General features: G+C 32.1%; 4 protein-coding genes and 1 pseudogene across 4 annotated transcripts; 3 read left to right on the forward strand and 2 right to left on the reverse strand.

The window, feature by feature from the left end:
• The first annotated feature begins 351 nt into the window (after window positions 1–351).
• Window positions 352–6391, forward strand: LOC124941324 (signal peptide peptidase-like 2). Its single transcript, XM_047481625.1, has 14 exons — window positions 352–623; window positions 1077–1235; window positions 1313–1424; window positions 2215–2334; window positions 3434–3585; window positions 3683–3871; window positions 4055–4089; window positions 4477–4633; window positions 5122–5175; window positions 5257–5349; window positions 5431–5573; window positions 5686–5756; window positions 5854–5937; window positions 6023–6391. The coding sequence occupies exons 1-14, from the start codon at window positions 474–476 to the stop codon at window positions 6151–6153; spliced, it is 1650 nt and encodes a 549-aa protein (XP_047337581.1). The 5' UTR covers window positions 352–473; the 3' UTR covers window positions 6154–6391.
• Window positions 6392–11236: 4845 nt separating this feature from the next.
• On the forward strand, window positions 11237–15603 carry LOC124941624 (annotated as a pseudogene).
• A 2288-nt stretch (window positions 15604–17891) lies between these two features.
• Window positions 17892–19249, forward strand: LOC124941400 (aquaporin PIP1-3-like). The gene is made up of 4 exons (XM_047481714.1): window positions 17892–18291; window positions 18379–18674; window positions 18756–18896; window positions 18976–19249. The coding sequence occupies exons 1-4, from the start codon at window positions 17964–17966 to the stop codon at window positions 19069–19071; spliced, it is 861 nt and encodes a 286-aa protein (XP_047337670.1). The 5' UTR covers window positions 17892–17963; the 3' UTR covers window positions 19072–19249.
• A 504-nt stretch (window positions 19250–19753) lies between these two features.
• Window positions 19754–21915, reverse strand: LOC124941889 (ubiquitin-conjugating enzyme E2 5-like). The gene is made up of 6 exons (XM_047482258.1): window positions 21695–21915; window positions 21511–21590; window positions 21235–21349; window positions 21105–21157; window positions 20878–21006; window positions 19754–20066 (listed from the first exon to the last, which is right to left on the reverse strand). Exons 1-6 carry the CDS (start codon window positions 21736–21738, stop codon window positions 19933–19935), a joined length of 555 nt encoding a protein of 184 aa, XP_047338214.1. The 5' UTR covers window positions 21739–21915; the 3' UTR covers window positions 19754–19932.
• A 1427-nt stretch (window positions 21916–23342) lies between these two features.
• LOC124941625 (AT-rich interactive domain-containing protein 2-like) lies at window positions 23343–25640 on the reverse strand. Its single transcript, XM_047481969.1, has 2 exons — window positions 24906–25640; window positions 23343–24185 (listed from the first exon to the last, which is right to left on the reverse strand). Exons 1-2 carry the CDS (start codon window positions 25638–25640, stop codon window positions 23343–23345), a joined length of 1578 nt encoding a protein of 525 aa, XP_047337925.1.
• Window positions 25641–26677: the final 1037 nt, after the last annotated feature.

Here is a 26677-nt window from a genome sequence, read left to right on the forward strand (position 1 = left end):
ATTTATAGTTAAAACTATCTGTACAGTTAAAATTCGATAATTAAATTATAAATAATAAATTAATAATATTTAAAACTTTTAAAATATAACCGTATTTTGTATAACTTTAATTATAAGAATCTCTAAAATGGTATGGTTTAAAAGAAATATTCGAAATCTAATTCGGCCAATTTTGCTACTATCTAATTATATTTTGTTGAGGTTGGAGAAAAATCGACCATTCGTCAAACTTTCAATAATCGTATTCATTTGGATGAGTACAATGATAACGTTTTATAGATTAAAAATACAAATTAATTTATTTTGTTTTGGAATCATATTTAACCAACTGATTAAGTAAGACGCGTTTATGAGCAGTTTCTTTGGATTCTCTCTCTAGAAAATCTGATTTCTCTTTCTCCTTTTCTACTGATTCGTTCTAGCTTAATGATGTATTGAAAGAGAAATCGCGTTTCAAAGATCGTAAAGGTGCAATGAATTTGAAGAAAAGCTACAGTTTACTATGCACATTAATAATCGCTTTACTTCTTTTCAACAATCCATCCACCGTTACCGCCGGCGATATAGTTCACGACGATGATGCAGCTCCAAAGAAACCTGGCTGCGAAAACGATTTCGTTTTGGTAATTTCACTTCACTATCTCTGAATGACTTCAGTTGACTCAATTTGACTATGTCATTTGTCATTGAAACAAACTGTATTGTTTCTTCTTCCAAATTTACAAATATTTTGGTTATATGTGCTGGATTTCTATTTCTGTTCATTATTAGTGTTGGATAAGAACTATAATGCGTTTCTATGATGGAATTTTGTTCTAATTTAGTATATTGAAGTGTTTGTTTATAGTTGATATTGAATGTCCCACTTTATCTGTTGAGATCTAGCCAGCAATGTTAATTATTGTTCATTTTGTAATCAACCTCAATGGATGGTAGGAAATTCTTATTTATGTTGTGTTGTCACTTCCACTACAGTTTATGCTTGGGTGGAGGTTTTGTAAGTTATAACTATTTTATGATGGCTTTGTGTATTTTTTTTCTTCTGTAAATATGGATTTTTTCAATGGATCTGTTAGGTGAAAGTTCAAACATGGGTTGATGGAGTGGAGGATGAAGAGTTTGTTGGAGTTGGGGCTCGTTTTGGTACTACTATTGTTTCGAAGGAAAAGAATGCGAATCAAACTCCTCTTAGACTTTCAAACCCTCGTGATTGTTGCAGCCCCCTTAAGAACAAGGTTTTTCTATAATCTCTATGGCTGAACATACGAATTGGAGTTAGAGAAACTAACTTCCTGTATGAGATTTTTGCCAGCTTGTTGGAGATGTGATCATGGTTGATCGAGGTCATTGTAGATTCACAACCAAGGCCAACGTTGCAGAAGCTGCAGGTGCTTCAGCTGTCCTTATCATAAACAACCAGAAAGGTATTTGTGCTCTATCTTTACGTTCTGATTCTGGATCAGCTAGGATGGGAAATTGCTGTTTTTTATGCTTGAAACTGTGTGTGTTGGCCAAGATTGTGTAATTTTTTTTTTCTTTTGCTGATAAAACCATTTGCTTTCAGCTTGTTAGAGAAGAGTTCTTTTGTAGATGTTTTGCATTCTCGACATATCATCTTGCTCTGAAGCTTTTCAGTGATGCAATCAGTAGGACAACTATATTGCATTCCTATTTTTTCTTTAAAATACAAGTGTTCCATTATTTGTTTGATGCTACTGTTGAGGATATGGACAGAAAATTGAGTATTTGAACCCTTTTACTTCATTATTTTTGGATTCTTTTGAATTGTCTACTAGATTCCATAATGATCAAACATCCCTTACTGGATTATTAGGTTCCTTATTTAGTCAAGTCACGTCCCTTCGTTTTGGAGTTATTCTGGCCTTGTCCATTTCTTTACTTTTGGGTTTGGACCAAATGATATTTTATTAGTATTGAGCATTGTATGTTTGCTTTGAATTCTAAGTTTTTCCCTGCCAGTTTTCCATATTGTTTTATTCAAATATTCAAGTTATACTTAGGTTTGGGTTGTAAATTTCACATTGAATATTTCAGGACGAGCAAGATATCTAACGTACAACATTTCATTAATGTTACAGTCTTATCTTGTAGTTCATTTTAGGTTCAATAAGCTGGCCTAGACACAAATGTAGATTACTATATGTACTATTCTCAGACATACAAATTTGTTGCATAAATTTGTTTTCAATGCAGAGCTGTACAAGATGGTCTGTGAACCCGACGAAACTGATCTTGACATACATATTCCTGCCATCATGCTTCCTCAAGATGCTGGTACAACTTTGGAGAAAATGTTGATGAATAGTTCATCAGGTAGACTTTCATTATTGCTAAATATTGGGAAGAATAACTTGAAATCCATTCTTGTGAATTGTTGATGGACCAGCCTTCTTTTTTAGTTGCTTTAGAATGCTTGGGTACAATTCAGCTGAATCCTTATCCTTCATATTAGATCGGGCTCATGAATGTTAATATATATATATTCTTCATGCTTCTGAAAACCATGTTTGCGTTACAGGGATGGACTTTCTCCACACTTTCTATATACATTCTCTCATACTTGTAGGCAACATATAGTTCCTGATGACCTGGGTTCATAGGCTCTTTTTAGATTTGAAACATTGACCTCACTTCGGATATATGGTAAATGGAAAGATATACCAATCCATCATAAGGACATGTAGATGTAACAATTTTTTTAATCCAACATGACCCGTTGAATTAGTGTAGCAACAAAGAATGTGTCATTTCACTAGCAAAATAAGTATATATATATTTTTAAGTATAACACAATGCTGTGATTATACCACTAATGAGAGATGATATTGTTTTATTTTTTATTAGCCCGTCTCAAGTATATGATAATCAATATCATCTAGAGTAAACAAATTCATAGTATAAGCAACTATAATTTAAAGAACACTCACACTCACATACACCAACATCACATCTACAACCAACTAATTCTGAATAAATACACATGCTTCCAAAAGAGGGTAAATATTGATGGGAGATGATTTTCTCAATTGTATCATAACCATTTTCTCTAGGAATGATAATCAAACGCTTGGTCTCCTCATTCAAGAGTAGGACATAATCATAATACAAAGACCATTGGTTCTCGAGGTTTCTTCTAGTTAAGCTAATAGTCTCTTAAGCTAGCTATTGGTTAAGGCAATTTGAACAATAAATGTTGAGCATCTGAGGATTTGAGACCAGCGTGTCTTCTCTTGTTTTCAGTGGCTCAAAGAATTGAATAGTTCTCTGTTGATAGGAACTTCAAAGGAAGGTTCAATAAATGGTGGCCTATCAACACGCAGACTAATAGTTCTATTTTTCATCAAAAAATAAGTATCTGAAGTGAGAATTGTGTGGCTAACAATTCTTATATTCAAATTTTATTTTCTTGAAGTGTCTGTCCAACTATACTCTCCTCGGAGGCCGCTTGTTGATATAGCTGAAGTGTTTCTATGGCTTATGGCCGTTGGTACCATCATATGTGCATCTTTCTGGTCTGCATGGAGTGCAAGACAAGCAGCTATTGAGCATGATAAGCTATTGAAGGTATTAACTGTTGTTTTGAACATCATATTATTTTCTTATGAATGACATTATCTATTTATGAATTTGGATTCAACTGTAAGGTGCCTGCTTTCTGTAGGATGCTTCAGATGAATTTCCAATCACCAGTGATGATGGTGGCAGTGGAAGTGGTTCAGTGGATATTAACACCACGTCAGCAGTCTTGTTTATTGTTGTTGCTTCGTGCTTTTTGGTTATACTTTACAAATTAATGTCGGGTTGGTTCATTGACCTTCTGGTTGCACTTTTCTGCATTGGTGGTGTAGAGGTAATACTAAACTTCCATCTCCATTAGTGACTGTTGTCATATTTGCACCTCTCATGCAAGTTAGTTCTTTTTTTATCTCTGTTATGATGAATTAAATAGTGAGTTGGTTGTTAAATATGAATTGAACTAGATCTTGGATCATTGGCTTTGATATGAAATTTTAATAGTTTCTTTTGGTTGCAGGGTCTGCAAACATGCATTGTTGCCTTGTTATCAAGGTACTATATCTCTACTTTAGTTAATCCATTCCTTTCTTCATTCCACAAAAATGTACTAAATCTCGGGCCATCTAATTTTCTGCTTTGAAACAGATTGCAATGTCTACTTCACTGAGTTTTATCAATCTGTAGTCCCTAAATTGTACTTAAATGTGTTTGCAAGATTAATATTGTCCTTATTTCATGACCTTAAATGTGTTTGCTACTAAACTGGTGTTATTTGTTAGCTACACGGCCCACGCCACATAAGTGCAAGGTTAAGGTAGCTGCTAAAGTATATGAAAATGGAACTAAATGAACTATTATTAGTTCTAGCATTCAGTATCAGTATTAAAGTACGCTTTGTCTTCTAAAGTTATGAAATTGAGTCTAGACCTATTCATTCAGGTGGTTCAAACATGCTGGAGAATCAGTCATTAAAGTTCCTATAGCTGGGCCCATCTCACACCTTACATTGGCTGTCTCACCATTCTGCATAGCTTTTGCTGTTGTTTGGGCAGTTTACAGAGATGTTTCATTCGCTTGGATTGGCCAAGATATACTTGTAAGTGCAAAATAATCCTATGTTACAATTACTTAAAAGGCTTAACCCATTAGGTCATAACATTTTTTTAGTTGATAGGTGTTGAACTCTTTACTTAATCAACACCATTTCCGTTTAGCTACCAACATTCATAACATCTAATTACTATCCAAATAACTTTTGAATCAATTGACCAAGTTAAAACCATAGAAAGAGGAAATATACATAGCTTACTAATTCTTATTTTATAAAGTGAGTATCTTTTCATTGACCCACACTCAATGCGAAAATCACATCAACCCTGAGGAAAATTCAAACCATAGAAGTATATGTTACATGGGTCATGGTGATGGAAGATTTGTCAAACTAAAGGAAGCAATTCTACCTAAATTGTTCATTTTGGAGTTGCTTTTTCTTTCATTTTGTATAATAATTATGTTCAGTTTGGAGTTGTTTTTCATTTTATTCTGTATGATTAATCATCTATGCTCTATTTTCGATTAAATCAGGGAATTGCCTTAATTATTACAGTTCTTCAGATTGTGCGAGTGCCTAATCTGAAGGTAACATTTCAATTTTATTTTATATGTATATCGTATACTATGTAATATACTCATGAATTCTCCCTGGTTTTGTTGTATCAGGTGGGTACAGTTCTACTCAGCTGTGCCTTCTTCTATGACATATTTTGGGTATTCGTTTCCAAGAAGTTGTTCAATGAAAGTGTGATGATTGTGGTATGTGATTGTAGCTTTTTTCTTGACGCACACAAAAGAATTTACAATGAAATAGAATAATTTTGTTATAAAAATCCATAGGTAGCTCGTGGTGATAAAAGTGGAGAGGATGGAATACCGATGTTACTAAAAATCCCTCGAATGTTTGATCCATGGGGTGGTTTCAGCATCATTGGCTTTGGTGATATCCTCTTGCCCGGCTTACTCATAGCATTTTCACTCAGGTTCGACACTTATGCATTAACCCTCTTTTCATTCTATACAAATCATTTTACATCGTATAATATTTGTGTGAATTCAGTGTGTAATTATTGACCATAACGATGCTGATTGCAGGTACGACTGGCTTGCGAATAAGACTCTCCGAGCCGGTTATTTCTTATGGGCAATGATTGCTTATGGATTAGGTTAGCCAAGTTATATATACCCTTCCTGCCTTTATTGTTTTTTACTAATAATTGAGTTTTTTGAAAAAACCATTGGTTCTTTAAATCTCCGTCTTAGGTCTTCTTATTACCTACGTTGCACTTAATCTAATGGATGGACATGGGCAACCGGCTTTACTCTATATTGTACCATTTACACTAGGTAATTTTATGTTAAAAAAGTAAAAAAAAATCCGAATACAGTTCATCTTTATTTCTTTATGATTGTAATTTTCTATAAAACGCAGGGACATTTTTGACATTGGGGTGTAAGCGGGGCGATTTGAAGGTCTTATGGTCGAAAGGTGAACCAGAAAGACCTTGCCCTCACCACGTACAACTTCAGTACATTAAGGATGAATCAAACGAGGATGATTAAGCATGATATCCCGGGTTCTTATCCTATGTACACTATGGACGCTTGTATTTCTAGCAGCATTGTTGTAATTTGTAAGTGTTACTTTATTTTTTTTCAAAGCTTACCATTATGTATAATTATCAATTAGGTAAAATTATTGTGTATTTTATGTAAGGGTAACAAATTAACTGTAGGGTTATGTAAACTAATATTGAGAAGTATTGTTGTAACTCTTAAATGAATAATAATAATAATATTATTATTATTATTAAACTAGAAGAAGTATTAATTTCATTTTTCAGTAAGGTAACAAATATTATATATTTTTTAAGAGTAATGTCATTCGAATTATCAAATTTACCTGCAACATTCTAAGCATTTATTAATGATCTATTTTTGAGAATGGCTAAAAAAAAAAAAGGTGTATTAGTATTTTTTTTTTTATGATATTTTATATACTGTTCTAATATGGAACTACCATCTATCACCTATGAATTATTTGAATAAAATTATTCTCTTTCATTTTTTATTGTTTTGTGTGAAATATTTACCACAATCATCACATTTTCATTGAACAATTTCTTAGAAGAAGGCACAGCTAAGTAGAACTGTACTAATATGATACAACAAAACCAAGGAGAATCCATGAGTTTATTACATAAATTAATCTATATTTATTTTCTAGACCGAAAATTAGCTACCTTATCTTGTAATGTTAATGAAATGTTGTATTTCAAATACTTTATTCCTCCTGAAATATTTAATGTGAAATTTATAACCCAAACCTAAGTATAACTTAAATATTTGATTAAAGCAATATGGAAAATGACAATGACAGGAAAAACTTGGAATTCAAAGCAAACAGACAATGCTCAATGCTCCAAACACAAAATCAATGAAATGGATAAAGCAGAATAACTCCAAAACAAAGGACGTGACTTATTAAGGATCTAATAAGCTAATAAGGGTTATCTGATCATTATTGAATCTAGTAGACAGTTCAAAAGAATCCAAAAATAATGAAGTAAAAGAGTGTCTCAACACTTGTATATTTAGAGGAAAAAAATATGAATGTTATATAATTGTCCTAAAATGCTTGAGAGCAAGATGATATATCGAGAATGCATTTTTTGTATTTTGAGATCCATTTTTCAAAAAAAAATGTTTTTAATTTTTACTAGCATAATTACCTTGTGATTGCAAAAATTAATCAAATAAAATATAAACATTGATATGTTATACTATAATTTAAAAAATATATTTTTAATTTAAAATTAATAATCAAAATTATATGTTTAATAATTATTCAATTAAATTAACAAATATTATACGATAAAAAAAATAAAATCACATAATTGAATAATTATAATACATAAATAAGTACTTAATCCAATTTTAGATAAATTTATATTAATTTTAAAACATAATAACAAATTGGACATTAAAAATAGTCACATGAAATTTATATGATTTATATTTGTTCTATTTGATAAGTTAAAATGTAAAAATTTAAAATTAGTAAATATTTATTTTACATAATTTTGAATGTATTTATCATTTTTTTTTTCAAATTTTTTAAATTTTTTCAAATTATACACATTTCTTAAATAATAGTAAAATAGACATAAAATGATATATTAAAAGATTATAAAATTTAAGGAGCTATATATCTCAGGATTTTCATTATTAAATAGACATTCACCACCATTTTCTCCATTTTTCTAATTCGAATTCACATCTTTATCATATTTTTTTAACTTTTAAGGATTTCATTATTAACGTTATTCGAATTACTATTCTTTTATCCTCAAATTTGCATCACCTTTCCCTCGATCCATCTAATTCGAATTCACATATTTCATTATTTCTTATCTTTTAAATATTCTATTATCGTGTGTTCGAACCACCATTTTTTCATCCTCAAATTTGCACTAGGATTCTCTCAATCTTTTTAATTAAAATTTACATATTTTATCATATATCATCCTTCAAGAATTCCATTATTAACGATTGTCATTCCCTCAATCTATTTAATTCGATTTCACATATTTCATAATATCTTATCCTTCAATATCTTCAAGAATTTTATGTCGATCTCTCTTAATTGAAATTCACACATTTCATCATATCTTATCCTTCAATGTCTTAAAAAATTACATGGTCACCATTCCATCAATTCATTATTCGAATTCACATATTTTATCATATCTTTTCCTTCAAAGATTTTATAGTCATATTTTATCCTTCAAGTATTTTATTTTTTATTATATCTTATTGCGTGCCATTCTTTCGTCCTCAAAATATAATTAAAAATAAAAACAAAACTTTTCGTATTCTATTAAAGAAGTTTTATAATTAATTATTTATTAAAAAATATAATTAAAAATAAAAACAAAACTTTTCGTATTCTATTAAAGAAGTTTATAATTAATTATTTATTAAAAAATATAAAATATAATTAAAAATAAAAACAAAACTTTTCGTATTCATATCCATTAACTTGGAAGTTTCATTTTTTGGTATTTGAAATAGTTCAACAAGAACACATGAGATATTATTCTAGATTTTAAATTTAATAAATATAAAAAGATAAAAATATATTAATACAAATAAATAATAAATAATTAAATTAAATTAGATTAATTTATTTTTATTTAAATATAATACAAATTAATTTTTAAATAAATTGTTATATATATATATATATATTGAATATATAATTATTTATTTATTAAAAAAAATATAAAATATAATTAAAACAAAAACAAAACTTTTGGTATTCTTTATAAGTTTTATAATTAATAATTCATTTATTATATTTATACCCATTAGTTTCAAACCCATTTATATTTAAATAAATCAATCCTAAGAAAGAAAGCTAAACCTAAACCCATACAGAGTTACAAGGTTTCTTGATAATGGATCGAAAACGAAAACATGAAGAAGATCTTACGAAAACAGTGCATGGATTCCAAATTCCCGACGCAGTGATTAACCCTCGTTTCAAAGATACCCCTACTCTCCGCCCTGACTTCACCGAAGATATCATCAAGACCGATTTTCGTGATAATGAGCTACTCAGCCAACCTGCAATCTCATTGTATCGTTTGACTGATGATCAAACAGCTGTATTGGGAAGAAGTATCATCCCCATGTTTCGTTCCGGATTCTCTCAGAGTGGAGTGGCTGCATTGTTCCTTCTTGCATACCAACTCAAAGACCCATATCAGAAAGGTTCTTATATCTTCCCAGAAAACACAGGGCTTGATCAAGCAGATGATAAGATGTATGATGAGATGAACATGGTTACTGGAACTCATCAACAGCTTTCAATGCTTTCAATAACATCTGATGTAAGAACAGAGGCAACTATCTATTCTTACATTGCTGCATCTACATTCAGGTTGTTTATTAAGTCAGAGGATGCTTATTTGAAATCTTACAACCAAATCATTACTGGGTTTCAGAGGTTTTATTCAGTAAACATTAGAACTATTCTCCCGTCCCCCCCAAACATTGATCCCCTCATGAGACTGACCATTCATTTTAGGAGAGGTGAAATTTTCAAGAACACCCTTTTCAGGTTCTTGTATTTGGGTAGTGGAGACACAAGGGCTGCAGGATTGAAGAAGTTTCTGTATGAGAACTATTTGGAGAACACTGGGATTCACATTTTCAACATCTTCAATAAACTAACAAATGTTCTCGGTTGTAGCCCTGCATTGTTGCTGTCTGTCATATACTCCCGTCAATATGAGCTTCAACTGTCTGCCCTTCAAGAAATGCTACAACTGATGACAAGCAAGCAGGCGGGACACGCCAGGAAGATGTGGCGGTTTGGCAGGTTATTCGATGACGATTTTATGTACCACCTTAAGGCTAAGTCTTGCCCTTGCCTGACATATATACTTGCTTCAGCACTGAAAGGTGAATCCCCAGAGGAGAATCAAGATATCCTCAATATCAAACAACTGGAGGATATAAGGTTGGAAGACAAACTTTACTACGAAGTTGTTGGAAAGAGGATAGTGAAAGCCATTCGCGAACAAGAAAAAGCCTAAACATCTAATTTTCTGCTTTGAAATAGATTGCTTTTATCAATCTGTAGTTGTTAAATTTGAATTTAACTAGATCTTGGATCATTGGCTTTTGATATGAAATCTTAATATTAATAGTTTCTTTTGTTTGAAGAGTCTGCAAACATGCATTGTTGCATTGTTATCAAGTTACCATATATCTACTTTAGTTCATCCATTCCTTTCTTCATACCACAAAAAATTATGTTTTGACATAGTGGAGAATTAGTCATGAAAGTTCCTATAGCTTGGCCCATCTCACACCTTACATTGGCTGTCTCACCATTCTGCATAGCATTTGCTGTTGTTTGAGCACTATACAGAGATGTTTCATTCTCTTGGATTAGCCAAGATATACTTGTAAGTGCAAATTCTGTAATTCTATGTAACAACCATTAGCACTTCAAAAGTTCGATGTTGAAGTTGGAGAGCCTAAGGGTTATTAAACTTCCCACCATAATTTCATACTTTTGATGTGATATCCATGTCAAATATTTAAAAGGATTAGCCCATTAGGACATAACACTTGTTTTAGTTGATATGTGTTGAACTCTTGCTTAAACAACACCATATCTGTTTAGCTACCAACAATTAACTCAATCCGTAGAAATATAAGTCATGTCATTGATTGACATGAGTTTGTGCAACACATAAGAGACATCAAAAGAGATACTCCAAAAATCCCATAGTTGTGGCTCGAAAGAGCCAAGGTCAACTTGTAGCTCTACTCTCTTAGTCGTTGCATCACGAGCACGATTGGGCGTGATTCCCTTTCTCCTATTGTGACTCTTTTCCAATATACACGGGTCATGATGGTGGAAACTTTGTCAAATTAATCGAACAATTCTACCTAAATTATTCATTTTGAAGTTGTTTTTTCTTTCATTAGGCATGATCAATTACCTATGCTTTATTTATGAGAATTGCCTTAATTATTACATTTCTTAAGATTCTGCTAGTGCCTAATTTGAAGGTAACATTTCAAAACCTTTTTCCGATCAAGCGAAATCCACCCTATTGTTCTTCCAATGTTTCAAGATTATCCGCAGGTCAGTTTCTTATTTCTTGTAATCTTGAAAAACTCAATTCCGCCATCGCATGTCACCATGTAAACGCTTCCAAGCTTTCCTCTCCTCAACAGCTCAGCCGGGCCTTTAGCAAATCCTCAAATCTCAAACCTTTCACAATCGGGCTCGACATAATGATCATCAACGAAGACATCATCGCACCACTCTAGTCCGCAACCGAAAACTCTGATTTGCAATACCCTGTTTTGCTCAGGCTCAGACATGATGTTTCGCTTGGCTTAGTTACGAGACTGTTGTCACTAATAGAGGCAGCTCGTTTTGCCCGTCTTTCATCTCTCTGTTCTTGTTTGTTTCTTTCCTCTTTTACCGAGTTTAAGTAAGATTAAGATGATAATAGCCAGTCCTTTGAGCAAATAGCCAGATGCTGATCTTGACATACATATTCCTGCCATCATGCTTCCTCAAGATGCTGGTACAACTTTGGAGAAAATGCTGATGTATAGTTCATCAGGTAGACTTTCATTATTGCTAAATATTGAGAAGAATAACTTGAAATCCTTTCTTGTGAATTGTTGATGGGGCCAGCCTTCTTTTTTAGTTGCTTTAGAATGCTTGGTTATAATTCAGCTGAATCATCATTCTTCATGTTAGATTATTCTCATGGATGTTAATATATAAATTCTTCATGCTTCTGATAACCATGTTTGCGTTACAAATAATGATCCAAAACCACAGGGACCTTACTTTCTATATACATTCGCTCATACTTGTAGGCAACATATAGTTCCTGATGACCTGGATTCATAGGCTCTTTTTAGATTTGAAACATTGACCTCACTTCGGATATATGATAATGGAAAGATATACCAATCCATCATAAAGACATGTAGATGTAACGATTTTTTGACTCCAACATGACCCTTGAATTAGTGAATCAACAAAGAACGTGTCATTTCACTAGCAAAATAAGTATATATGTTTTTTAAGTATAACACAATGCTGTGATTATTCCACTAGTGAGAGATGATATTGTTTTATTTTTTATTAGCCCATCTCATATATATGATATATCAGTATCATCCAGAGTAAACAAACTCATAGTATAAGCAGCTATAATTTACAGAACACTCACATACACCAACATCACATCTACAACAGAGGGTAAATGTTGATGGGAGATGATTTGCCTCAATTGTATCATAATCATTTACTCTAGGAATGATAATCAAAACTCCTGGTCTCTTAATTCAAGAGTAGGACATAATCATTATACAAAGACCAATGGTTCTTGAGGATTCTTTCAGTTAAGCTAACAGTCTCTTAAGCTAGTTATTGATTGGTTAAGGCAATTTGAACAACAAATGTTGAACATCTGATGATTTGAGACTGGCATGTCTTATATTGTTTTCTGTGGCTCAAATAATTGAGTAGCTCGCTGATGATAGGAACTTCAAAGAAAGTTCAATAAACGGTGGCCTATCAACAGGCAGACTAATAATTTTATTTTTCATCAAAAAAATATATTTCTGAAGAGAGAATTGTGTTGCTAACAATACTTATATACAATTTTTACTTTTATTTTCTTGAAGAGTCTAACTATACTCTTCTCGGAGGCCACTTGTTGATATAGCTGAAGTGTTTTTATGGCTTATGGCGGTTGGTACCATCATATGTTCATCTTTCTGGTCTGCATGGAGTGCAAGACTAGCAGCTATTGAGAATGATAAGCTATTGAAGGTATTATCTGCTGTTTTGAACAACATATTATTTTCTTATGAATGACATTATCTTTTTATGAATTTGGATTCAACTTTAAGGTGCCTGCTTTCTGTAGGATGCTTCAGATGAATTTCTAATCACCATTGATGGTGGTGGCAGTGGAAGTGGTTTGGTGGATATTAACAACAAGTCGGCAGTCTTGTTTATGGTTGATGCTTCGTGCTTTTTGGTTATACTTTACAAATTGATGTCGGGTTGGTTCATTGACCTTATGGTTGCACTTTTCTGCATTGGTGGTGTAGAGGTAATACTAGACTTCCATCTTCATTAGTGACTGTTTTTATTCTCACACTCATATTTTCACCTCTCATGCAAGTTAATTCTTTGTTTAACCTCTGTTAGGTAGTTGGTTGGTTGTTAAATATGAATTGAACTAGGTCTTGGATGATTAGCTTTGATATGAAATTTTAATAGTTTCTTTTGGTAGCAGGGCAAACATGCATTGTTGCCTTGTTATCAAGGTACCATATCTTTACTTTAGTTAACCCATTCGTTTCTTCATTCCAATGCACTAAATCTCAGTTCATCTAATTTTCTGCTTTGAAACAGATTGCAATGTCAACGCCACATAAGTGCAAGGCTGAGGTAGCTGCTGAAGTATATGAAAATGGAACTAGATTAATTATTATTAGTTTGGGCATTCAGTATCAGCATTAAAGTATGTTTTGTCTTGTAAAGTTGTGGAGTTGAGTCTAGACCTATCCATTCAGGTGGTTCAAACATGCTGGAGAATCAGTCATTAAAGTTCCTATAGGTTTTCATTCGATTGGATTGGCCAATATATACTTGTAAGTGCAAATTCTTTAATCTTATGTAACAACCCTTAGCACTTCAAAAGTTTGATGTTGAAGATGGAGAGCTTAAGAACTTCACATCATAAATTCATACTTTCGATGTGATATCCAAGTCAAATACTTAAAAGGCTTATCCCATTAGGTCATAACATTTTTTTAGTTGATAGGTGTTGAACTCTTGCTTAAACAACACCATGTCCGTTTAGTTACCAACATTTAACTTTTGAATCAATCGACCAAGTGAAAATCACAGAGCTGTTAGTGCAGCACATGTAAGAAACATCAAAAGAGAGTCAATAAAACTCAAATGTTGTGGCTCACAAGAGCTGAGGTCAACTTGGAGCTCTTCTATCTCAGTGGTTGCATCACGAGAATGATCAGACGTGACTCTCTTTCTACTATCGTAGTTTACACTACTACAAAGTCTGTGTGTCTCTTTCAAGCTTTGATTTGACTCTTTTCCAATATACATGGGTCATGGTGATGGAAGCTTTGTCAAATTAACCAAAGCAACTTAGCTAAATTGTTCATTTTGGGTTGCTTTTTCTTTCATTTTGTATAATCACTTATGTTAATTTTGGAGTTGTTTTCTTTTCATTCTGTATAATCAGTCACCCATGCTTTATTTCTGATTCAATCAGGGAATTGCCTTAATTATTACAGTTCTTCAGATTGTGCGAGTGCCTAATCTTAAGATAACATTTCAAACAAACAAAGAAATTGAGATGTATACCCGTATACGGTAATATACTCATGGATTCTCTGTGGTTTTGTTATATCATGTGGATACAGTTCTACTCAGTTGTGCCTTCTTCTATGACATTTTTTGGATATTCGTTTCTAAGAAGTTGTTTCATGAAAGTGTGATGATTGTGGTATGTGATTGTAGTTTTTTTCGTGACGCAGACAAAAGAATGAAAAATGAAAAGAGAATAATTTTTGACAATAATCCATAGGTGGCTCGTGGTGATAAAAGTGGAGAGGATGGAATACTGATGTTACTAAAAATCCCTCGATTGTTTGATCCATGGTTTTGGTGATATCCTCTTGCCCGGCTTACTTATAGCATTTTCACTCAGGTTTGTCATTTATGTATTAATCTTCTTTTCATCCAATACAAATCTATTTACATCCTCATAATTTCTATATTTCTTATGTTTTTTATACTTTTAAGCTTCATGTACATTACAAGATCACTGTTATCTTTCTATATAGTTCCTTCATAATCACTTAAAAGTATAATATTTATGTGAATTCAATGTGTAATTATTGACCATAACGATGTTGATTGCAGGTTCGACTGGTTCTTGAAATCTCTGTGTCTCAAGTCTTCTTATTTCCTATCTATGTTGCACTCTAATGGATGGACATGGGCAACCGACTTTGCTCTATATTTGTACCATTTACACTAGGTAGTTTTATGTTAAAAATGGGAAAAATCCAAATTCAGTTATGATCTTTTTTTTTTTTGTATTTTGATAATTGTCTACAAAAACGCGGGGACATTTTTGACATTGAGGTTCTTATGGACCAAAGGAGAACCAGAAAGATCTTGCTCTCACTATGTACAACTTCAGTACACTAAAGATGAATCAAACAAGGATGATCCCGGGTTCTTAATTCTATGTACACTATGATCCACTTGTATTTCTAGCAGCATTATTGTAATTTGTAAGTGTTACTTTATTTTAATTTTTCAAAGCTTACCATTATCAATTAGGTAAAGTTATTGTGTATTTTATGTAAGGGTAACAAATTAACTGTAGTGTTCATTTAAACTAATATTGTGAAGTATAAGAATGATAATATTAAACTAGAAGATATATTAATTTCCTTTTTGTGGGTTATTCTATTCAATAATTCAGAAGCATGAAAAAAGCAAACCCTAGTTTTGTTTATTATATATGAAGAGTTGGTTGATTAGTTGGCTTCAGACTGTAAGAGCACATGCAAGAGATGATAGGGATATTTACCTAAGATCCTGCCACGTGGCAAATAGATGAGGTTTGGGCGGTTGATCATAATTTGTGGCTGTTATGGGAGAAACACCTCTTCTTTTTGTTCTTTTCATGCTCTAATAGCCACAGGTCACAAGATGCTACAAAATCTTCTCTGACATTTTCTGTCTGTCTGTCACTCTGATTCATTTTTCAAAATAATCACACTTTTCTTTTTCTTTTTCCTTTTCTAGTTTTAATTCAATAGAAAATAATAGTTATTTCAAATGAGTGTTTAGTTGGCAATAGGGACCCTAAAGGGTGGATATGACAATGAAAATGACATAGTGGTGGGGACTAAAAAAGAGAAATATGATAAGAGAAGGCATGTGGAAATGAGGCCCCAATTACAAATTATAGGCTGAGTTGTCTTGCATCATTAATTTGCTACTTGTTTTCCCCATTTTAAGATAAAATACAACAATCCTTGTCCCTACCAAATTCTATCTAGCTCAAGCCTCTCTTCATTCATTTATTCATATAGTTTTTATCATTATGATATTTGGTTTTAATTGTAAGTATTAGAATTGTTGTCCTAGTTTTCTCGAGATTAGTAATAAGTTAGACTCAACTTAGTTTCTTATTCACGGATGCATATAAGTCTATTCAAGTGAAAATAGTCTTGACTAAGATATATCAAATGTCTAAAGTTTAATTTTAAGTCAAATTTTATAAGTTGAAAATTATGGTAGTACTGTCTTTCTATTTCCATTTTTAATTATTTTCAAAGGAGAAGATCAATGAACTTCTAGAAATGGTTTCAGGGATTCAGCAATTTAAGTAAAAATGGCAAAAATGAGAAGAGGTTATTTTGATAGATTAGATTATTTGTTTTGAAAGTTGTAAGGCTTATAATTTGATCTTTGTATATAAATTTAAGGGTCTATTTGAGTTCTTTATGCATCAAAAGAGAAACTCTAACATTGTTATAATAATTTAGGCTCAATTTAGTTTCTTATTCACGAGGACATACAAGTCTGTTCAAGTGAAAATAGTCTTGACTCTTGATTAAGATATCAAATGTCTAAAATTTAATTTTCAGTAAAACGTTATAAATTGAAAATGATTGTAGTGCTGCAAAATTTAAGGAAAAATTGACAAAAATGAGGTTATTTTGATAGATTAGATGATTTGTTTAGAAAGTTGAAAAGTTTATAACTTGATCTTTGTGTATAAGTTTAAGGGTCTATTTGAGATCTTTATGCAACAAAAGAGAAACTCTAGCATGTTATAATAATGGTCTATTGTATTAGCTTATGAAATAAGACATTTTATTGAGGGAAAGTTGTGGTGGGTCAAGAATAATTTAATCACTTAATTAGTGATAAGGTTGTTGAATAGCATCTTTGCCTTAAAAAAGTTCAAGGACTTGTTTGATGTTGGCTTATTTTAAAATAACATGTTTTTTTTTAATGTAAAGTTATTTATTTAAGATTATTCAAGTTAAACAATTATATTATTGCTAAGGTAGTTTAATTGACAAGGGGAGATCAAATATCACGAGTTTTTGTTCAAAACGTATCCTACTTTAAAATAAAAAGTGTTTTAATTAATTCAAATAATCCACCTCAATCAAACATATCACTTAGTTGCATGATCATGATAATGAATATATTTCATGAAGATGATGATCCAGCTATGGAATATAAAGATAATTAGTTACATGATCTTCCCATTATTTGGTGTAATTTAAAATTAATTATAAACAGCACCAAATTATTCCCATTTTTTACTTAAAAATATCTATTACTCAATTTATCTTTAAGAATAAGTGTAATTTTACAACAAATAAATTGATGAATCAATACTGACCAATTTTATTTTCTTTCTTATTTCTTCCCAACATAATATGGGAACAATTTTAATTGAAAAACACTAAATTAAGGTAAAATATCATGACACAACGGCTATAATAATTATTGAAAGAAAAAAATCACAGGTCACAAAACAAGACTATAATTCCAGAACATTCTGTCTTTTTCTATTCCACTCATTACTGTAAATTTGATTTTATTATTTAATTTTTATTATTGAAGCAAAACCATGTCTTTCTCAGCTATAAAGCTGCCCTTGAGATCCTTATCCTCTTATAAGTTATATCTCAGCATTCACCACTTGCACTAAAAAGCCTCTGAAAGAAAGCTTGAGAACTCAACAATGGAGCAAAAGGAAGAAGATGTAAGACTTGGAGCCAACAAATTTTCTGAAAGGCAGCCAATTGGAACTGCAGCTCAAACAGACAAAGACTACAAAGAAGCACCACCGGCTCCTTTCTTTGAACCAGGAGAACTAAGTTCATGGTCCTTTTACAGAGCTGGAATAGCCGAATTCATAGCCACTTTCCTCTTCCTTTACATCACTGTTCTAACTGTAATGGGTGTTTCAAGAGCACCTAACAAATGTGCTTCAGTGGGTATTCAAGGAATTGCTTGGGCTTTCGGTGGTATGATCTTTGCCCTGGTTTACTGTACTGCTGGAATCTCAGGTATTGAAAATTGTTCTAAATTGATTCATGGGTTTGTTTTATAATCCTCAGATTTCTCTTAAATTGATGTGAAAATTGTATGTATAGGAGGACATATTAATCCAGCAGTGACATTTGGGTTGTTCTTGGCAAGGAAACTTTCTTTGACTAGGGCAGTGTTCTATATAGTGATGCAAACTCTTGGAGCAATATGTGGAGCTGGAGTAGTTAAGGGTTTTCAACCAAATCTGTATGAAACTTTGGGTGGTGGTGCTAATGTAGTGAATCATGGTTATACTAAGGGTTCAGGACTTGGGGCTGAAATTATTGGAACTTTTGTCCTGGTTTACACTGTCTTTTCAGCCACTGATGCAAAGAGAAGTGCCAGAGACTCCCATGTTCCTGTAAGAACTTGGCTAAGTTTGCATTAGAAAATTTATCTTGAAATGGTTTTGGATTTTGAGTTGTGAATTGGGTTTTTGCAGATTTTGGCTCCACTTCCAATTGGGTTTGCAGTATTCTTGGTTCATTTGGCTACTATTCCCATTACTGGAACAGGTATTAACCCAGCAAGGAGTCTTGGAGCTGCAATCATCTACAATAAGGACCATGCCTGGGATGATCATGTAAGACAATATCAGATTTGGTTAAATGATTTATTTTGAGCATTTTAAGTTAATTTTTTTTGAACTTTTTGATTCTCAGTGGATTTTCTGGGTTGGACCATTTATTGGAGCTGCTTTGGCTGCTATGTATCACCAGATTGTCATCAGAGCTATTCCTTTCAAGTCCAGGGCTTAATTTGATTCTACTTTAGTTTATTCATCGATCCTTTTCTCTTTAAAATTATGCTTGTTTTTTCTGTTGTCTTTAATTATTATTAAGAAAGACTTGTGTTTGTTAATTGAGGATGTTGTTTGTTTGTAAATTGATCACTTAATTGTGTATTTGGAGTGTCACAACTATCATGAATTATTTCTAGCTCTTTTTCTCATTTTTTTAATAATAATAATAATCTCGTAGTGATTCGGTTTCGAATAAATTGTTGAAGCCCGTTTGAACAAAATTAAATCACCACTTACATTTTATAAACAAATGAATTCCTTCAGATTCATAGGAATGTACATATTCGAGACGAGGGGAAGTGTTTTTTTGGAAAAACTCCCAAGACCCTTCTCAATTTGTCGCTTTCTTCTGATATGAATAGAACAATTCCTGCAGAAAAACGATAGGTATGCTAGCATCTCTAAGAATTTGTTTAGTGAAAACGAAGGAAAAAGATAAAGTGAGGGTAATGCAATAGAATTTGCTAACATAAAAAAAAATCAAATTGGGAAATTACCTTACAACAAAGAACAACATTGTTAAAACATGATTACTCTTTTCTTCTAGACTATGTTATGTTTTCAGCAAAATAAGAAGGAAGAACATGGAAAGAAGTTTTCATGTTATTTTCTATGTAATATTTTATAAAAATAAGAAATGATACAAGCAATGTATAGATATAAGAGTACTACTGATTCAATCTAGATGAAAATGATATATTCATCCCATAAGCTTTTGATCAAATATTTGTAACAATTGAACCAAATGCTCAAATGGGTGATTCATAAAAAACAAAGACATCATTATTCGATGTTAGATAAGTCCAGATGATGATACTCAAAGATCGGCTTTTCCAACAATTGCATCATCGTCGGAACAATATTCATCTTCACTCGGCTCAACCTCATCGCTTGAACTCTCCGCCGGTGCAGCACCAGCATCTTCTGGCTTTGCAAATCGCACACAAAAGTCTAACAAGCAAAACCATTTTGTGACCAATCAATACAAGATAGAAAATATGATTCACATCTCACAATAATAAAAAATATTGTGTATAAGAATGATTTCAGGCTTCTTTGACTTAAGTTGTGTTTCAATCAAAAACCAAACCCTATGAGAACCTAAAACAAATCATGTGTTTTCTTCTCATTCAATTTCATGTTACAGAATGAAAATTAAGGATTGAATGTTAAACATTGAACTTTAAGTGGCGGATCATTTGGAAAAATAAGTATTGAATAAACCAAATGAAAGTAGTAAGTTGATTTGATAAAATATAGAACTACTGTCAAGAAAGTATTTCAAGACTATCTTATCCTTAATGTCGTAAGTTGATTCATTTTAAAGGTTAAAGCTTTTTCTGGATGCTCTTACTATATTACCGAATTAAGTCATGAAGCAAATCTAAATAATTAAATGGTATAAGTAAAAGCTATCCAATGAACTTAATTCAAATAAGCCAATGTAGTGTAGTTCAGTGATTAGATTATCAGCTTCCTAAGCATAAGGTTGTTGGTTCAACACTTGGCAAATTTCAGACAAAAAAACACTTGATCAAAATAAGCCCTTAATCATTTAGATTTAAGTGATAGAATGTTCTATCAAATACCCTCATAAAGCCAAGCCCCCAACAGATTTAGCATTCACATGTATTTACAGGATTGGGTTAGGAATAAGAGATTTTGAGTTCACATATATGGATAAACAAACTCTATCAAACCAACCACAAAGAAGTATTGCTACAAAATGCAAATAAATGAGGATGTTGGAAAACATAATCACCTTTCACCATTTGATCATATGAAGCTCGATCACGCATCATCAGTGCTGCTGCCTCTCCATTCAGGGGATCAGATGGATTAGGGTATAGAAGAAGCTGAGGAAGAAACACTTCAAATACGTTTACCAGATCTAAACACATCAAAAGAAAACAAAATGTAAGAAAAAAATCCATAATCATGTTACAAGCATGGAAATATGATGAGGAATTCATTTAAGACATATCTAACCAAACATAGGGCTCCATGTCTGGTTAATAACATCCAAACAGACTGATCCTGACCTGAAAAATAACAAAGATTCAAATACAATGTGATATATACAACAGCTTACAGAAGGACAGCAAGCAAATATACTCACATTTCATCAACATTTGGATGGTAAATCTTGTTCACAAATCCAATAGAAGGTGATTTATAAGGATAAGCATCTGGAAGCTCCACTCTAACTTTCCACACACCTCCATCATAAGGACCTGCCGAAACCCATCAAAGGGAATCCACACATTTTCCTCATTGAGGAATACATAAAAGAATAAATGAATTCTAAGGATAACCCAAGATTCTCTAACCTAAACCAGATCAAATTACAAGCAAAAACAATGAATTTAAGCAATAGAAGGATGGATTTACGTACTGTCTTTAGGACCCTGGAATTCAACGAAGAATTCACCCATTCCATCGTTGATCATCTCTACCTTATAATCACTCATCATCCTGTTTGTTCAATACAAAAACCAAACTCAAGATTAAGAGATTAAACTAAGAAATTGAAAGGGTAAGTGAGATTTTAAACTTTTTTAAGAAAAAGGGTTGTTTACAGTTTCATCAAGTCCATCTCTCTGCGCTTGCTGGGTGAAGACATGATTATCGACTCTGTTCTTAACAGAAGTTGGAAGAAATGATGACTCTGTTCGTTACCCTTTGAATCTGGAGTCTTCGTAGGTATGAGAGAGAGAGAGAGATTAGGGTTCTTTCTGGAGAAGAAGGTTTACGGTTGGGACGGGAGAGAGAGAACTGCGGATTCCATTTTCGTTCTTGCCGAAACAAACGCTGTATGAATTCCCCCCATCAGTGAAACCTATTTTTACTGAATTTGAATTTTTACAATTTACTAATAATATTTTCATTTTTAAAAAATTATATATTTAGAAAATTATATTTGGAAACAAATCCCATAAAATGTTTTCAAATAAATTAAGTTCCCATAAATCAAAATATTTATTTGACAAATAAAAAAATTAATAATTTATATTGAAAAATACAAATTTTTGTTTATTTAGTGAATAAATGAATTATTCGGACTTGAACTCACCTTAGTGAAATTGAGGGTAGAAACTAGGAGGGGAGATCTTTGTGACTAAAACGATTTTTGTGGGATGACCTTAAAAAAATATCTTAAATGCGTTTGTAATTTAATTACGCAAGTGACCATTCAAAATATTCTAACGAAATTACTCCCGTCGCGTAATGCGAAAGACATGATCGTCACGCAAAGAGAAAGTTTGTGAAATTACTCCCGTCGTGTAACGCAAATGATACGATCATTCTGGAATTTTCACAGGCTTTTTTTCCAAGAGACGATCCTGCCCTTCACGTTACGCGATATGATAATTTCATCAAAATATTTTAAAATAATCTTTACCCAATTAAATTTACGTGGTGTCACGCATTTAATAGCTTTTTAGTGTCATTTCGTCAAAGTGATTGTTTTTTACTAGAGTCCTAATCAAACCAATTACTCTAAACATAAATTCTAGAAAAAAACAAAAATATGTGCCCTAAACAATTAATAATATATTTAGAAATGTTGTTCAATAAATATATACAATAGTAAAAATTATTTTGAAAAATATATTTAGAAGCTAATCAGAAAATATTTTCTTATACATATATAAATTCAATTTCAAACAAATGTTTTCAAATGGATTCAGTTCCCATAAATCAAATATTTATTTGACAAATAAGAAAATTAGCAATTTATTTACAAAAATTACACATTCAAAAATGTTTAATGAACAAATGAATTATTGGGCCTTGACCTCACCCTAGTGAAATTGAGGGTAGAAAATACTAATGGATCCTAATCAAACCAACTACCTAAACATATATTCAAGCAAAAACAAAAATATGCACTAAACATAAATGGAAAATGTGAAGTATTAAAAAAGATTAAAAACAATTAGCTAAGATATGCAAAGATTGAAAAATAATTTCCTTACTTATCTAGCTAAACTCTCTAAAACCAACAATAATGAATAATAAAATTTCAAAAACAAATTGCACAATTACCAAATTATAGTTATAGGTCATACAAGAATCAAAATAGAAAAAAATTACAAATCCAACATTCAAAGCACCATTCATCCCTTTATGTCTAAAATTTGAGAAATTAGAAAGAAAAATCCTCACAGATTCTAGAATATTCTACTTGAAATAATGTCTCACTTAATTTATTTTCGGTAAAAATCAAGGCATATCAAATAAGGTAAAATCTAGTGACTCCATGTTTCCATCATCAAATATAGTGCTGTCATATTTTCCTTCATCGTCGCTGTCCAATTCTTCCACATTCGAAGTAATTTGATTCTGAAATCTTCTACTACGAAGAATGAACACGTTAAAATAATAACTTACCACGTTTTCCCAAGTTTTGTTTGGAAATAACTTTAACGTGAATTTCTTAGTTAATGAATTACTCCGTTTTACTATATTGTTGAAATTTTGTTCTTGCATTCTTGTCCAAGAAAGCGAAACATCCTCACCCATTCTATCAAATTTCCAATCATAGAACAATGAGCCAATTTGGCGTTTTAGTTCCACCCTCTTCTCCGCAATGTGAAACTTGGTGCAGAAAATTGAACCTGGTTGTTCGCATTCACATATTTCATGACCCCTCCCTTTACCAACAGCATAATAAGTATCAAATTCAACTTCAGGCACACAATATGTGTTGCCTAGCCATTTTGGGTCGGATGTGTTATCAGAGTTGGTGCATTCAGTCCACTCGAAAATTTGAGCTTGATAGAGCGGGCCGATACGCTTACCTTGGTCTTTCAAATTAATCATTTTAGGAGTATCTTCCTTTTTAGTAGGATATGTCCTTGTCCTTCTAAGCTTTTGAAAACTCTTTTTAGACGCCTCGACGTGATTAATAACTCTGCCGTGAGATGATGTGCATGGATAGTCACATGCAAATATATGGCACTCGGGGAAAGAAAACAATCTATCGCTACAATTATACTTCTCTTTTAACCGTTGATTGAGATCCGTAAAATCTTCGTACATAGAAGAATTTACTTTCACCTTCTTCTACAAGTATTCAAACAAAAATTACAAATTACTTTATATTACTACTATTTGAAAAGGTTAGATGAAACATATACAAACCTAGATACTATATTTAAAAAGAGAGAAAAATATATTCTTTGTTGATGTTTTTTTATGAACAAAGTATTATTTGTAGTTTTTTGAAAAATGTGTGAGGAAGACTAATGTATTATTAAAATTCAGAATAAGTTCCTAATAATTAAACTATATATATATATATAGACTTAATAAGATTTTTTCTGTTTGTATGTAGTTTTCTTTTAAAAATTAATAGGATAATCTAAACATAATTAATAAATGAGATTTCTCTCACTTGTCTACAAGGTAGTTTAATATTGAGTTTTGAGTTATTTCCAAACTTTAGAGTAAATTTTTAAATCTAAAATATTTGAAATAATTTTTAAAACAGTAGGTAATTATTATGTCTTAAATGATATCTTTAGTGATCAATATATCAAGATGTGTGTATTTTCTTAAACAACTATATGCAATGTACATTTGTTTTAAAATACACAAAATCTAGTTTAAATCAATTATTGAAACCTAGATTGTGCCTAAATTGTGTGTTGCTATGTAAACAAATAGATGACGTGCAACGATTTTACACAATTTGTGTACATTCTAAAAGTTATAAAGAGGACACATATTACAGAAAATATTTTATATCAAATTAAAACAAAAAATCTAAGAACATGAATATACCTGGAATATAGTTTGCTTTATGTTATGTCGAACAAGCCTTTTAGTCACCAACGATTCTCTTGCTGACAATGCTTGCAACCATAATTTATCGAGACTATAATCCTTCCATTGTGAGGGTGGAGGAATTCTCCCAATCTTAGGACTATCTATTTTCCTCGCAGCCATTAACACCCATTCCAGCATTTTCGACAAAGATTGAGGATCACGTCTCCTCTCACTCGAATCAACTTCGTCTTTATCCTTAATGATCGGGTCTTGTTTCCTAACAACTAAACCTTGAATGCCCCTCTTCAGTTCTTGCGAAAGTTGGTTAAACTCTTCATCAAATAAATTCACTTCGATAAAGTCTCCTTCTAACCACTTATTGAAGTTGACTAAGTACTCCTCATACACCAATTTCACATAATCCCCCATTTGATCACCTAAAACACATTCTCCAGCAGCCTCACTCCAAGAATTCTTTTCTGAAATTTGTTCATACCCACCTTCTCCTCTCACAACTAAGAAAAGCTTAAACAAATCTACCTCATTCCCATCTTCCAACAATGGCGGAATGGGCAGGGAAGCATGCTTTGTACTGAAACCATTTAAGAATGACGACAGAACATCAGCAAACATCCTCTTAAGCTTCATGAAAGCTGAAAAATTAGAAGCATCATTACACCCCTCTACCCATTGTTCAAGATCACGTTTTTCTTCAAAGATGTCTTGCCCTAAGTTCAATTGCTTTCCCATCTATTTCGTTTTCAGATAAAAAGAAAACAAACAACATAAACATAAAGGATCAAAGAAAATCTAGAGATTGAAGAAAAGAGCTGAAATTCTCATCAATAATTTACCTCCATGAAGACAGATTAATTTCAATTTCTAGAAGCTTCCTTTGATAGATACACTCTGATGGATCTAGAGCAGCGAGAAGTCAAACAACGAACGAGAAGGAAGAAAATGGGGGATCGAGCTAGGGTTAATTTCTCAAATGGCAGCCGCCGAAAGAAGGGGGTTCGACTTCTAGCTAGGGTTTCTCGCAGCCGCCGAAACAAGTTGCCACGGAAATTTAGGATATCCAAAAAAACAGCTAAGCTAGTTTAAGGTTTGTGTCTAAATTGGGACAATCTAGGTTTAAGGTCAACCTACCTGAAATTTATCAAGACACGACGTGTTCGGAATTAGCTGTCATTAGGGTGGCCAAACCTATCCGATCCGGTATTTCGGATCGAATATTCGCCTTTATTTTTTTCAAAAATTGTGATATGTATTCGATTCGGTATCCGACCACTATCCGATCCGAAAATACCGGATCGGATCGGCCAACCGGATACTTGCTGATCCGATTTTTTTTGATATTTTTAATTTTTTTCATATGCTAGAAAATTAAAATTGTTCTATTAAGGATATCAGTTATGAATAATAACAATTTGAGAACAGATTCACAAACAGATTTAAAGGGAAATTGGAAGAAAACAAATGAAAGAGACATATTTTTGTTTGGGTTTGTAGGTTTGTAAAGAAAAATGGGAGAAAACATAAGGAAGAGGGAAATTTTGTATTTTTGTTTGGGTTTGTAAAGAGAAAAAATGAAAAGATAGATTTTTGTTTAGTTTGTAATTGTTTAATAATATTTTTCGGTCTAGTTTGAACCAAATTTTATCTATGTTTCGGTCTAGCTAACAAGCCTTTTCGTCACCCACTACTCTCATGCTTACAATACTTGAAACCATAATTTATTGATGCTACAATCTTTCCTCTCAAAATGTAGATAAATTTCTCAAGTT

Source organism: Impatiens glandulifera, chromosome 6, assembly GCF_907164915.1.
Source record: "Impatiens glandulifera chromosome 6, dImpGla2.1, whole genome shotgun sequence".
NCBI classification, from domain to species: domain Eukaryota; kingdom Viridiplantae; phylum Streptophyta; class Magnoliopsida; order Ericales; family Balsaminaceae; genus Impatiens; species Impatiens glandulifera.

Excerpts from the sequence above, each read along its gene's own strand:
- LOC124941324 (XM_047481625.1), top strand. The coding sequence starts at position 474 with ATGAATTTGAAGAAAAGCTACAGTTTACTATGCACATTAATAATCGCT. Across the intron at positions 5,350-5,430 it reads ATGAAAGTGTGATGATTGTG|GTAGCTCGTGGTGATAAAAG; the intron begins GTATGTGATTGT and ends AAAAATCCATAG. Across the intron at positions 5,938-6,022 it reads TATTGTACCATTTACACTAG|GGACATTTTTGACATTGGGG; the intron begins GTAATTTTATGT and ends TATAAAACGCAG.
- LOC124941400 (XM_047481714.1), top strand. The coding sequence starts at position 17,964 with ATGGAGCAAAAGGAAGAAGATGTAAGACTTGGAGCCAACAAATTTTCT. Across the intron at positions 18,292-18,378 it reads CTGTACTGCTGGAATCTCAG|GAGGACATATTAATCCAGCA; the intron begins GTATTGAAAATT and ends TTGTATGTATAG. Across the intron at positions 18,897-18,975 it reads ACCATGCCTGGGATGATCAT|TGGATTTTCTGGGTTGGACC; the intron begins GTAAGACAATAT and ends TTTGATTCTCAG.
- LOC124941889 (XM_047482258.1), bottom strand. The coding sequence starts at position 21,738 with ATGTCTTCACCCAGCAAGCGCAGAGAGATGGACTTGATGAAACT. Across the intron at positions 21,350-21,510 it reads ATTCCAGGGTCCTAAAGACA|GTCCTTATGATGGAGGTGTG; the intron begins GTACGTAAATCC and ends GGGTTTCGGCAG. Across the intron at positions 21,007-21,104 it reads GACATGGAGCCCTATGTTTG|ATCTGGTAAACGTATTTGAA; the intron begins GTTAGATATGTC and ends TGATGTGTTTAG.
- LOC124941625 (XM_047481969.1), bottom strand. The coding sequence starts at position 25,640 with ATGGGAAAGCAATTGAACTTAGGGCAAGACATCTTTGAAGAAAAACGT. Across the intron at positions 24,186-24,905 it reads TAAAGCAAACTATATTCCAG|AAGAAGGTGAAAGTAAATTC; the intron begins GTATATTCATGT and ends GAATACTTGTAG.